This window comes from Anomaloglossus baeobatrachus, chromosome 3 (assembly GCF_048569485.1).
Source record: "Anomaloglossus baeobatrachus isolate aAnoBae1 chromosome 3, aAnoBae1.hap1, whole genome shotgun sequence".
NCBI lineage: Eukaryota > Metazoa > Chordata > Amphibia > Anura > Aromobatidae > Anomaloglossus > Anomaloglossus baeobatrachus.
Genome location: NC_134355.1, coordinates 557,993,129 through 558,007,191, shown reverse-complemented (window position 1 = coordinate 558,007,191; position 14,063 = coordinate 557,993,129). Strand labels below are relative to the sequence as shown.

Genomic DNA, 14,063 nt, shown 5'->3' with positions numbered 1-14,063 from the left:
AAATCATACATGAACTACACAATACGTAAATTCTAGAATACCCGATGCGTAGAATCGGGCCACCTTCTAGTCTATATATATATAACAAAAATCATACATTAACTACACAATACGTAAATTCTAGAATACCCGATGCGTTAGAATCGGGCCATCTTCTAGTATTACAATAATCATAATCTTAAACAAAAAATCAAAGACAGTTCATAGCGCTGAAATAGTATATACGGTACAAAAAATGCACAGATTAAATATATCAACCTTTCTTAGTAAATTTTACTACTTAGTAATTTTACTGATAAAAGTATATAACAAAGGTGTAGGGGAACAGCAAGTTCCAAAACAGAACACCTGGATAGTTATAGTGAAAATAGAGAGAGGTGGTACGAGTATATTACTTAGGCTGCTTTCACACTACGTTTTTTTAACATCCGTCATGAATGTTTTTTTAACGCAAAAGCGGATCCTGTTTTTGCAATGAAAAACACATGCAAACGCATGTGTTATTTTGCAGGATCATGTCACTTTAAGTTTATGGGCGGGTATTGGAGTCATGTGATCGGGAGTCAGTGGAACTGAACGTGAAAGACTGGGAGCCGATATCTGACAGTTGTGGAGGCTCGTAACCAAGGTAAACATTGGGTAACTTGCTTGGATACCCGATATTTACATTGGTTACGAGCGTTTGCAGCTGCTAGGAGCCGGGCTCCCTGCACACGTAACCAAGATAAACATCGGGTATCTAAGACCGCGGTTACCCGATGTTTAACTTGGTTACGAGCTTCCTCCGCTCTCAGGCGGGGGAGAGAGGGGAGGGAGGGAGGGAGAGAGACTGATCACCAGAGGCTGGTTTCTGGGCATGCTCAGTAGAGCAAGCAGGATCCTGTCTATCAGCATGCCAGCGCTCACATGGGTTTGAATGCTGTTTAGTCAGGATCCAGCAAGTTGCAGTATTTGGACGCAGCTCAAAAACGCTACAAGTATCGTTTTTGAAAAAAGTTAAAAAACTGTAAGTCGCTGGATCCTTACTATAACGCACGCAAACGCATGTGAACGCATGTTGACGCGAGTCCATTGCAAATAAATTGAAATGAAAAACGCATTTGCACTGGATCCATTTTTGCGTTAAAAAAACGTTCATGACGGATGTTAAAAAAACGTAGTGTGAAAGCAGCCTTAAGTGTTCAGAGCTGAAGTGTCATAAAAAATGAAGTTTGCAGAGCGCTCCCTTCTTAAGAACCTGTGAACTTACAGATCAAACATCAGTATACAGTATATACAGTGCCTACAAGTAGTATTCAACCCCCTGCAGATTTAGCAGGTTTGATAAGATGCAAATAAGTTAGAGCCTGCAAACTTCAACAAGAGCAGGATTTATTAACAGATACATAAATCTTACAAACCAACAAGTTATTGCTCAGTTAAATTTTAATAAATTTTCAACATAAAAGTGTGGGTCAATTATTATTCAACCCCTAGGTTTAATATTTTGTGGAATAACCCTTGTTTGCAATTACAGCTAATAATCGTCTTTTATAAGACATGATCAGGCCGGCACAGGTCTCTGGAGTTATCTTGGCCCACTCCTCCATGCAGATCTTCTCCAAGTTATCTAGGTTCTTTGGGTGTCTCATGTGGACTTTAACCTTGAGCTCCTTCCACAAGTTTTCAATTGGGTTAAGGTCAGGAGACTGACTAGGCCACTGCAACACCTTGATTTTTTTCCCTCTTGAACCAGGCCTTGGTTTTCTTGGCTGTGTGCTTTGGGTCGTTGTCTTGTTGGAAGATGAAATGACGACTCATGTTAAGATCCTTGATGGAGGAGCGGAGGTTCTTGGCCAAAATCTCCAGGTAGGCCGTGCTATCCATCTTCCCATGGATGCGGACCAGATGGCCAGGCCCCTTGGCTGAGAAACAGCCCCACAGTATGATGCTGCCACCACCATGCTTGACTGTAGGGATGGTATTCTTGGGGTCGTATGCAGTGCCATCCAGTCTCCAAACGTCACGTGTGTGGTTGGCACCAAAGATCTCGATCTTGGTCTCATCAGACCAGAGAACCTTGAACCAGTCTGTCTCAGAGTCCTCCAAGTGATCATGAGCAAACTGTAGACGAGCCTTGACATGACACTTTGAAAGTAAAGGTACCTTACGGGCTCGTCTGGAACGGAGACCATTGCGGTGGAGTACGTTACTTATGGTATTGACTGAAACCAATGTCTCCACTGCCATGAGATCTTCCCGGAGCTCCTTCCTTGTTGTCCTTGGGTTAGCCTTGACTCTTCGGACAAGCCTGGCCTCGGCACGGGTGGAAACTTTCAAAGGCTGTCCAGGCCGTGGAAGGCTAACAGTAGTTCCATAAGCCTTCCACTTCCGGATGATGATCCCAACAGTGGAGACAGGTAGGCCCAACTTCTTGGAAAGGGTTTTGTACCCCTTGCCAGCCTTGTGACCCTCCACGATCTTGTCTCTGATGGCCTTGGAATGCTCCTTTGTCTTTCCCATGTTGACCAAGTATGAGTGCTCTTCACAAGTTTGGGGAGGGTCTTAATTAGTCAGAAAAGGCTGGAAAAAGAGAGAATTAATCCAAACATGTGAAGCTCATTGTTCTTTGTGCCTGAAATACTTCTTAATACTTTAGGGGAACCAAACAGAATTCTTGTGGTTTGAGGGGTTGAATAATAAATGACCCTCTGAATAAACTTTTCACAATTTAAAAAAAAAAAAAATAAAAAAAGAAATACCATTCTTTTTTGCTGCAGTGCATTTCACACTTCCAGGCTGATCTACAGTCCAAATGTCACAATGCCAAGTTAATTCCGAATGTGTAAACCTGCTAAATCTGCAGGGGGTTGAATACTACTTGTAGGCACTGTACCTGTAATACAGCTAGAGTGTACAATTCTGTACTTACTTATCAACTGTCTTTGATTTTTTTTGTGTTTAAGATTATAATTATTATAATATTATCTACTTGGAAAACTCTTGCTATTTTGATAACAGTCATTCAGTTTTCTGTCTGTACATGTTTAAAAGGGAACCTGTCAGGTGCAATATGCACCCAGAACCACTAGCAGTTCTGGGTACATATTGCTATTCCCTGCCTAACCATCCCTGTATCTAGTAGCATAAATAAAGGGAACTTTAGAAAAAGTATTTCTAAAGATCTTTTATCGTATGCTAATGTGCCGCCCTGTGCCAGCAGCCGGCGTTGCTCGGGCCCGGACTTTCCGGTGTGGTGGCTCGAGGGTCTCCGGACCTGGGGGTCTCGTGGACATGCCGAATAAAAAGGGGACGTAGATGTACGGGCTAGGCCATAATAAGTTTGTGACGCCACCCACGGTGTGTGGTGAGGTGGGACACCACCGATGCTGTTATGGGGCACTTCACCATCCTGACCTGTCTGCAAATCCTTTTGGCACTTAGTGGTCATCTACTGGTATGTGAGAAGTTCTCTTATATGCACCGTGTTATTTACATGCTTTCCCCTGTTCTATTCAAGCACAGAGCTACCTCGGTCAGCTCTCCTGGTGTAACAATATGATGTATCAGTTCTAACCTCTTTTATGATAATATTGATCAACCTAAGCTACTTTTATGAATTATTGTTCCCAGCTTGTTGGAATCATTAGGAACATAATTTATTGATTTGAGTCTATCTCCCTTTCTATACTGGTCAAGTTTTCCTTCCTATTGATGGTTTTTGTATCATCTTTATTCACCCTGTGCCATTTAGACAACGCATATTGTGATGTACCATTATTATTTTCGTGATGTGTACATGGGTTTTGTTTTTACAAATATCCTTCTATAGTGTTCTTACTATATGCACAACAGGTCAGGATTTGCCTTTTAACATCTCTTCCTCATCCTGTGCCCTATTTTGTAAGTTATGTTTTTCTGACCTGACTTTTTACGTCTAAATATTTATTATCAATAAACACAATTGAAGAATTATTACTCGTCCTCCCTTTTGTTTTTGATACTCTAGAATGCTGTATATAAGGGCTTACTGGTGGTGGCCGCTGTTCATAACAAAAAAAAACAAAAAAAAGCTAGTGACAGGTTCCCTTTAACTCTATTAAACAATTGTGATTTTTGATGCAAAAATGCCAGCAAAATGCTTAAAAAGATGCCAGTGCGTCTTCCAGGTGTCTTTTAAGCCTTGCAATTGACTTCTATCATAAAGTATGGCATGTCTTCAGAACGAAAAGTGCCTGAAAAATGGTCTGCTCACTCCTTATAACTGATTGGCGTCTTTGTAAGCCTGAAGCAGTTAAAGGAAGTATTAACCACAAATTGATATTACATTGAAATGTATATGTTTATTCATTTCCGTGTTTAGTTAGCGCTTTTTCAGAAGGTTTTAGAAGCGCAATCCGCCGCATAACCTAATACCATCACATTTGTTAGCAGGACCTCTATAAAACAAAGCCTTTTTTTCAGCCCAACATAAAATCAGAAAGACATTGCAGTTTAAGACACTTCATTTTATGCTGGGTTACAATAAAAACCTATATTTTAAATAAATTACTGCCTTATAATTCTGTTTTTGTTGAAGTTGGATCATAACCATGATCACAAAAATGTAATATCACACTTTCATTAAACTAAATATATGTTGTTCTTTGTTTAGTCACCCAGAGTTGACCGAAGAGCCAAATTCTCTAAAGAGATTTCCTCCATGAAATTAAAGAGGTCCTCAAAATTGGCTGTGCAGGTAAAATCTATATAATGAAGTATATTGCCCATGAGTTAGTTTTAGTTTCCCTTTTTTGCCTCAGACAGATCTAAATGTTTATAAACTATGCAAGCATTTGCAAATATATACATTGACATCTGTTATGTGAATGGCCCAGTCACAGTCCAGACCTAAATCACTTTGAGACTCTGTGACAAGACTTGAAAATTGCTGCTGTTCACAGACGCCTCCATCCAATCTCACTGAGGCAGAGCTATTTTGCAAAGACAAATGGGCAAAAATGTCATCCCCTAAGTGTGCACAGTGACATACCCCAAAAGACGAGCAGTAATTGCAGCAAAAGGTGGTCCCACAATCTATTGGCTCAGGGGGCTGAAAACAAATGCACGTGACAATTTTCAGATTTATATGTTTAAAATATTTAGGAAACCAGGTATCATTTCCTTTCCATTTCAAAAACACTTGTTACTTAATGTTGGTATATCATATGAAATCCTAATAAAATACATTTAGGTTTCTGGGTGTAACGTGAATTTTTTTTAGAAGAGTTCACTGGGTATGAGTATTTTTTCAAGGTAGTGTAATATGTAAATTAGTTAGAATAGCATCCAGGAAACAGCTTTGTTGTCCATTATAAAATGATTTCATTTAGCAGATAATATTAATATGCAAGATAGAATAGAATTATAAGGTAGCTATGGACATAAGAGAACTGTTGGCCAAGCAAATGCCCAGGGGACACTTATCTCCATTGACTTACACCATCAACTTTCGGGTTAACCATAAAAGCATATGATATCTGCAAGATAAATATCTGTTAGATGGCCCAGGTGCTGATCAAATCTTTATTGTGTTTATTCCACCAATTCTACCAAGTTTTAGATCCTCAACAATACCCTATGTCTATCAGCAGTTAATAAACCACAAAATGTGATGTTTCTGTGTTGTTGTTTTTTTAGATTACCTAAGGGAAATCTGTCAGCAGGATTTCATAATCCAAAATCTTTATAGGTACAAGTATCTCTTTCAAATACATGTTCAGGAATATCTTTACACTGCTAATCCGTTCCTCCCTTACTAAGAAATCTGCCTCTGAGGTTTATGTAAAATTTGTAAATCTGAAGCCTCTGTCACTCCAGCTCTATTCCATGCTCAGTATGTCTCCTCCTGCTTGACTGACAGCCTTTATGCTGTGTGACTTCAGGTAGAAGAGCTGTTAGTCTAGAAGGAAAGGTAGACGCTGTGTGGGGGAATAGAGTTGGAGCGACAGAGGCTTCAGATCTATAGATAGATCTACAACCTTATTTGCATACAAAATCAAACACGGATTTCTCTGGTCATGCTGATAGTTAGAGCTGTTCTTATGCTCAATATAAAATTAGATATATATGCACATGATAAGAAGTATGGATAATAACATTGTTCTATCGTAAGTGCTAAAGATATTATGGACTTTATATGACTGTTCATTGTTATATTCAAATATTACTGTCTATATACTGAGCTATCTTTATATGGCAAATGTCAGTTGTACCATGTTTGAAATTGTTAATAAAACGAAGTTAAAAAAAAACACGGATTTCTCAGTAACAGGAAAGGACTGGCTGTATAAAGGTATTGCTGGACTTGTCTTTGCTTTGAAAGAGTTACATTCACATATAAAGAAGTTTGGGATGTTAAATCCTTCTGACAGATTCCATTTAACATCACCACTCCAACTATATTTACAACAGATCAGTGTATTTTTTTCATCATTTCAGGTTTCAAGTCAGTTGAGCAATGCAGCAGATATGCCAGAGATGGAGAGCTCAGTCATTGATAAACCCATGTCAATGTTGGAAAAAACACACTTTATTGTTGGCAATGGAATCCTGAGGCCAGAAATAAGGTGAGAAATATTAATCACACTGTTAGAAAACAGTTATACAACATGGAAAGTTAGGGCCTTAAAGGGAACCTGTCAGCAGAAATTTCCCCTAAAACCTAAAAGATTCCCCCTCTGCAGCTCCTGGGCTGCATTCTAGAAAGGTCCCTGTTATTATTGTGCCCCCTTTCTGACCAAAAAAAAGAGTTTATAAAGTGGTACCTTTTTGGCTTCGGATTCTGTAAATGTGACACGGGGGCGGGCTGCCTGGCGTCCGTTAGTCTGCCTCCTGCCGCTTTAGGCCATCCCCCATCGCTCCTTTCCATACTTGTGGACGCCGCCCAGTGCTCCAGAGGTCTCTGCGCATGCCCAGTGCTCATCTCTCGTGGATGAGCACTGTGCCCAGTGTCACCGCTGGTGACGTGCGCGCAGGCTTTAGATTATGGGCGGTGCTGTGATGTTTATTACTAAGCAACCGCCCATAATCGCGGGACCGCGCTATCCCCCTCGGCGTCCTTCGTTCTGCGCAAGCGCGGTGCTGCTGACCCCACGTCACCTCCTATCTATTTCCTGCCTCAGGGCAAGATGGGAAGGAGGTGACGTGGGGTCAGCAGCACCGCGCTTGCGCAGAACGAAGGACGCCGAGGGGGAAAGCGCGGTCCCGCGATTATGGGCGGTTGCTTGGTAATAAACATCACAGCACCGCCCATAATCTAAAGCCTGCGCGCACGTCACCAGCGGTGACACTGGGCACAGTGCTCATTCACGAGAGATGAGCACTGGGCATGCGCAGGGACCTCTGGAGCACTGGGCGGCGTCCACAAGTATGGAAAGGAGCGATGGGGGACGGCCTAAAGCGGCAGGAGGCAGCATAACGGACGCCAGGCAGCCCGCCCCCGTGTCACATTTACAGAATCCGAAGCCAAAAAGGTACCACTTTATATATTTTTTTTTTTGGTCAGAAAGGGGGCACAATAATAACAGGGACCTTTCTAGAATGCAGCCCAGGAGCTGCAGAGGGGGAATCTTTTAGGTTTTAGGGGAAATTTCTGCTGACAGGTTCCCTTTAAGGTGGTGTCACACACAGCGACAACGACGTCGCTGCAAAGTCGCCATTTTCTGTGACGTAGCAGCGACCTCAACAGCGACGTCGCTGTGTGTGACACATAACAACGATCAGACCCCTGCTGCGAGATCGCTGCTCGCTCTTGAATATCCCAGTTCATTTTTTGATCGCTGCTATCCTGCTGCGCCACATGCATCCTTGTGTTTGACACCGTAGCAGCGACGGTCGCGACGATGCTGAAGGCAGTGACATGGGACTGAAGGCAGGACAAGGGCGTGTTTTTGTTGTGTTTTTTACAACGCTCCCACGACTCCGATTGGTGGTCACAACAGCGTTCCGATTGGGTAACTTGCCGAAGGCGTTACAGTGATTTCATTCTTAAAGTTCCATTCTGTGTTCCACATAGTAGAGTCTCTGTCTGGTGTCGCTAGTGCGTTGTTCTTTGTGGATCTTTAATCATACCTTGAAAAGGTAGGTATGCTTTGTGTTCTCAAATTGTTGTATATAGGATAGTAGTCTTGTATATAGGAGCAGTATTATAGTAGTTGTATTCTTCCACCAATCGGAATAGAGGGGCGTGAAAAAGGCAACGCAAAGGGGTAAACACCACGCCTCTATCAAGGTCTGAGCCGTCGCACAGCGACGCGTGTGACACGTCCCAATGACCGTCGAGGTAGTTATGATCGCTGCTCTGTCGTTGTTTAAAACTACGTTTGACAGCTAAATAGCGATCATGTAACGACTTTCAGGGTCGCTGTTACGTCACAGAAAATGGTGACGTAACAGCGACGTCGTTGTCACTGTCGTTCTGTGTGACTCCAGCTTTAACCTACCTGATGGAGGTTGTGTTCTCTATGGCTGATAATGATGAAGAGGAGATGCTGCGTACCGTATATTTATATCCATAATCTAAAGTAGAAATGAAATAAGGCAGCAAAATTTCGGCCATCAAATTTAGTACTCTCTCATAATGGTCACTTTGATAAAAATGCAAGACATGACAGTAATAGTCAATTTTTTTGTCACATTTTCAACCCACATAATTCTACAGACCAAGGTAAAACTGCCAAATACATCCCATATAATAAAGTCATATAGTATCTAGTAGCCAAATACAATGTCATATTCCCGTGCAAACCATACATAACACTGCCATATAGATCCAATATAATACTACAATTCTTAAAGAGGTGGGCCACTACTGTAACATTGATGGCCTGTCCTTAGGATAGGTCATCAATGTGTAATTGACCAGGGTTTGCTACCAGGCACCCCGCCGATCAGCTGTCCTCGGTCCTGGCGGCGGCAGCAGGTTTACTAGTCCTCTAGTAATAATCTCCCGTTGATTATATGAAATCTATAGCAAGTAGCCCAGTTAGTGATACATCACTGGAATCAGGGTCTCTGCCCCTACATCATGTTGCTCTCAAATTAGGTGGCAAAAAATTGGTGACAGCTTTCTTTTATAGATAAAGGTATACTGAGATAACATTTTCCTCCTACAGGTCTCGTCTTTGTAAGATACACGTAATAGATCAGTTTACAGTCACTGTAGGATCAGCACAGTGAGGTTTGCTGTTGGATATGGGTTTTATTATTAAAATATCATCTTACAATATTTAGGGATGAAATATACTGTCAAATATGCAAGCAAGTCTCTGGGAACAATAACAAGAACAGCTATGCCCGTGGCTGGATCTTACTGTCACTATGTCTCGGCTGCTTTCCACCAACAGAAAAGTTTATCAAGGTAAATATACAAATAATTCAATTCCTGTCAATTCATTTATTACCCCTTGAAAGACAGGAAAAAAAAATACTGGCTATACTAGGGTGTTAATATTACAGGTTTATTCTTTTTTTGATCATTACAAAAAGCACCTGTTCTAAAGTATTTCGTACTTTGTATAGATCCGGCTGCTCATTGATGTCTGTAGTAAAAATAAATAATAAAACATAACATGCACATTACTTATGATCAATAGCATAGCCTGCTTACACTATCCATCACCTTGAGATAATGTAGTTGTGGTGAAAAGTATGGGAACTTGAGAGTGACCCTATAAATATTAGTTTATTGGCTGGTATTGCCAAAATCTTGTGGTTTGTCTGAATTTTGTATAATGCATTTGGACATATTAAGATGACTTAAATGGATTCCGTCAGTAGGATAAACCCTTCTAATCTGTCTATATGGGCATGCAGGTCATAGGAAGCTGAATAACATGATACCTTGATATCTGCAATCCGATGTTTTATGTCAGAGAAATCCTTTTTCTTAATATGTAAATGAGCTGTTAAGATCTATGGGCTGGAAATAGATCTAGAGGAGAATCTGCATCCAGAGATTATTTTATATTAAAAGGGGTATTACTTGTATGAGACATGTAGATCAGGACAGTCAGTCATTACATGTCTCACACTGGCAATATGTATTTCTCTGGAATAAGACATCAGATCACAGTTATCAAGGCATCATTTTACTCAACTACTTATGATCTACATGCCCGTATAGACGCTGCCATTGCATCCTGAGCTGGACACGTGCAGTTCTGAACATAGAAGAAGCAAATGAGAAGATGACATTCACTCAGCCAGCTCTACCAATTTTACATGTTCTAGCATGATAAACAGTGTGTGAACTGTCTTCATTTTATCTGGTAACATCCTGCCTGGATGGGATGAATAGAGGAGACTCAGTTTATCTTACAATAAGCGTATTGAGCAAGATCACATATATAATATGTCTTGCCTTTGAGACACAACAAATGTCTGGTGTATAAGGCTGTTCAATTCAGAGCATTGTATAGTAAGTTTTATTTATTTTTTTATTTATTTATGAAAGCATTTATTATTATTTTTTTTTATTCATTTGGGTTCACATGGAGAGAAGGAAATACAGAAATATTTTTAAACTGCATCTGATAGTTGTATGCAATGTAACAACAAATAGAATATTTCTTTGAAAGTTTTATCTCTGTTTAAATCCTTTTCACTTTCACAGTATCTGCAGAATTTTATCCGTGGACAGCAGATAGCACACAGCTCTGTGTGTATGAAGCAGCTAATTCGAACCATTGCTAATGGTGCACGGTCTCAGCCCCCCAGCTGGTTAGAGCTACAGGTACTGTGTAAAAAATGCCTAAAGCTTGTATCACTTGGCTAATTGCTGTCCTTTATATAACATAACCCATGTCACCTAATTGCATACACTCATTAGAAGTCTTGTTTAACACAATAAGGCGGGCTTTGCACATTACGACATCGCATGCTGATGCTGCGATGCCGAGCGCGATAGTCCCCGTCTCCGTCGCACATGCGATATCTTGTTATAGCTGCCGTAGCGAACATTAGCGCTATGGCAGCTTCACATGCACTCACCTGTCCTGCGACGTCGCTCTGGCCGGCGAACCGCCTCCTTCCTAAGGGGGCGGGGCGTGCGGCGTCACAGCGACGTCACACGGCAGGCGACCAATAGCAACGGAGGGGCGGAGATGAGCAGGATGTAAACATCCCGCTCACCTCCTTCCTTCTCATAGCAGCCGGGACGCAGGTAAGGTGATGTTCCTCGCTCCTGCGGCTTTACACACAGCGATGTGCGCTGCCACAGGAAGGGGGAACAACATCATACCTGTCGCTGCACCGGCATTATGGAAATGTCGGAGACTACACCGATGATACGATAACGACGCTTTTGCGCTCGTTCATCGTATCAAAAAAAGTTTTACACACTATGACATCGCAAGTGATGCCGGATGTGCGTCACTTTCGATTTGACCCCCACTGACATCGCACCTGCGATGTCGTAGTGTGCAAAGCCGGCCTAAGTGTCCCACAGAGACTAAACTACATAAAAATGTTGCATAATGTTATTCAACAAAGCTGTAAGGTATTACATACTTCTGATATCTTGTATCCAAAACTGAAGTTCATTATTCGATGGAGGCTGAACCAACTTCCACTCACAGCCTATCGACATCTACAGTATCAGCTGTTGTTATGTATAGTAAATTAATTAGTATTGGAGTTGAGACCTTTAACATTGAGAGTCAGGATTTTAGCCGTTGTCTCGATTGTAGTAGAGTGAAGTATATTGAGTTTTACCTATAGGCCTAAGCCACACGGCGAGAGAAATGGTGCGAGTGGAGAGCGATAAAACATCGCATTCCACTCGGACCAATATTAGCCTGTGTGCCAGCGCACATGAGCGATTATTTTCTCAGCCCTAATCGGACCGAGAAAACAATCGTAGCATGCTGCGATTGTAATGCGAGACTCTTTCTCTCGCACCCATTGAAGTCTATGGGGCGAGAGAAAAATCGCACTGCACTCCCGGTACACCGGTGTACCGGGAGTGCAATGCGAGAATGGTAATCACCGGCAACGGAGGAGAGAGGGAGAAAAATCCCTCCCCTCCTCAGTGTCAACCGGCCCAGCTGAGGTCCGCTCGCACAGTCGGACCTCAGTCGCAGGGACACTCGCATGACACTCGGCTCCCGCTGTGCTGCCAGTGTGAGCCGAGTATCATGCGAGGATCGCACTATTGCCCCGTGTGGCCCCGGCCATAATGTCATCATGTTGACCTTTGAACCAGAAACAGGTCAAGTCTCACCATAGATTTAGAAGATTGCACAATGGCAAAAAAGAGTCATTCTTTATCTTACTGACTGAGATTAGGAAAGACAAAAAGCCAACATATAACATACAAAAAAACAATATATACACATCCATGATGAAATTAGTAGAGAAGGAACGAAGGAGAGCAAGAAATAACCCACTCTTGGTCTCCTCCTCCCTGGCAATTGTTACAGCAAAGTTTTAGTAAAAAAGTAGTGTGAAGACAACTGATCACCCTAACCTGCCCTGTGGTTCTTTCAAGGGAGCAACCAGGGAAATATAAACCCTTGTGGGGGAGCAATGTCACCAGGCACTATACAACAAAACCTAATATGAAAGATACAGCACTGAAGGGAGGGAATATTAGCTATTCCCCACTCACTGTCCAAGTACAGTGGATCTCGGTTTACGAGTAACTTGGTGTGCGAGTATTTTGCTATACGAGCAAAGCTTGCTGTAAATTTGTAACTCAGTTTACGAGCAATCTTTGCTGTACGAGCAAATAATCACTGCACACACTTCCGGTTCTGTACTTTCACCGCGCTCTGACCCGCTCTTGCAGTCCGCAAACACGCACACACAGGCACAAACAAGCATACACACGCACAAACACACGCACACACACGAACAAACAAACACGCACACACACACACATTATGCTCACCTTACCTTCCGTTCCCTCGCTGGCCTCCTCGTTCTTGTAGTCTGCAGGTACAGTATGTGTATCGGGTAACCATCGCGACGATGGAGGAACTTCCGCTGTCAGCCACTTCTCAAAGGCAGCGCCCTGACCAATCAGAGGCAAGCGGCTCATGCCTTTGACGTCAGCGCGCTGGCCAATCAGAGGCAAGCGGCTCCTGCGTATGATGTGGATGCTGACAGCGCAAGCTCTTGCGTCGTCGCTATGGTTACCCAATACACATACTGTAACTGCGGACTACAAGAATCAGGAGGCCGGCGATTTGCAGTGTGGCTCGAGGGATCTTCCGGACCCGGGGGTTGCACGGACACTTCAAATAAAAGGGATGTATATGTACGGGGATTGCCGTGAGCACTTCGTGACGCCACCTGTGGTGCCCTGGACTAGCCAGGTCGTCACAGGTACTGCAACAACACACCCCACACCCCGAGATAGGCACATCAGCCAGACACCAAATCCTTGTTGCCTCCCTCCAGGGGCTGATGTCCACACCAGGTGGGGTGGAGCCAGGCGGTTGGCCCACCCACTGAGGAGTTCACAGTCCTGGAGGCGGGAAAAGGAAGGGAGAACAGTTAGAGAGGTGAAAGAGAGAGGAGTGAAGTGGTAGTAGAGGAGCAGACTGACCGTGTCCGGGTACGTGGCCCGGGCACCAAGAGCAAGGTTGGCAGACGGTGGTGGCCGTCTGCAGGAGAGGCAGATCGACGCGGAACCATAGGACCGGGGACAGGCGGTGGCCCGCCGGTACCAAACCGAGGAGCGAAGAGAAGCCAGCACAAACCGGCAGGGCCTACGGACCCCGACCAGGCTTGGAGTCGCTGTTAAACAGGTCAAATCCGTTAGTGACCGGAACCCCAGGGGTTTCCAAACAGCCAAGACCCGACTGAAGGCAACCGTCCAAACAGCAACAGGGAAATACAGCTACCGCCACAGCTAGAATTCCCAGGGTCAGAGCCTGCGGGCAAAAGGGGCTCCTCCGGCATATATCCACGCTGGGGAGCGGGTTACCGGTGGGAAGCCATCGGGACCGAAGTTACACAAAAGGTGCAGGGAAAGGCAGCCACCACCCTCCGTCCAGGAGAAACCACAGCAGCTGGCTGCGGGACCCGTCCATCCAGCC

At 43.4% G+C, this 14,063-nt stretch overlaps 1 protein-coding gene across 1 annotated transcript in view; it reads left to right on the top strand.

Annotated features, from left to right (window-relative positions):
* Positions 1–14,063, top strand: part of MYO7B (myosin VIIB) — a 266,503-nt gene that overhangs the window by 180,724 nt on the left and 71,716 nt on the right. Inside the window, exons 25-28 of the mRNA XM_075340840.1 lie at positions 4,634–4,717; positions 6,460–6,587; positions 9,253–9,379; positions 10,634–10,753. Coding sequence (XP_075196955.1) covers positions 4,634–4,717; positions 6,460–6,587; positions 9,253–9,379; positions 10,634–10,753 — 459 coding nt within the window. The remainder of the gene's footprint in view (positions 1–4,633; positions 4,718–6,459; positions 6,588–9,252; positions 9,380–10,633; positions 10,754–14,063) is intronic.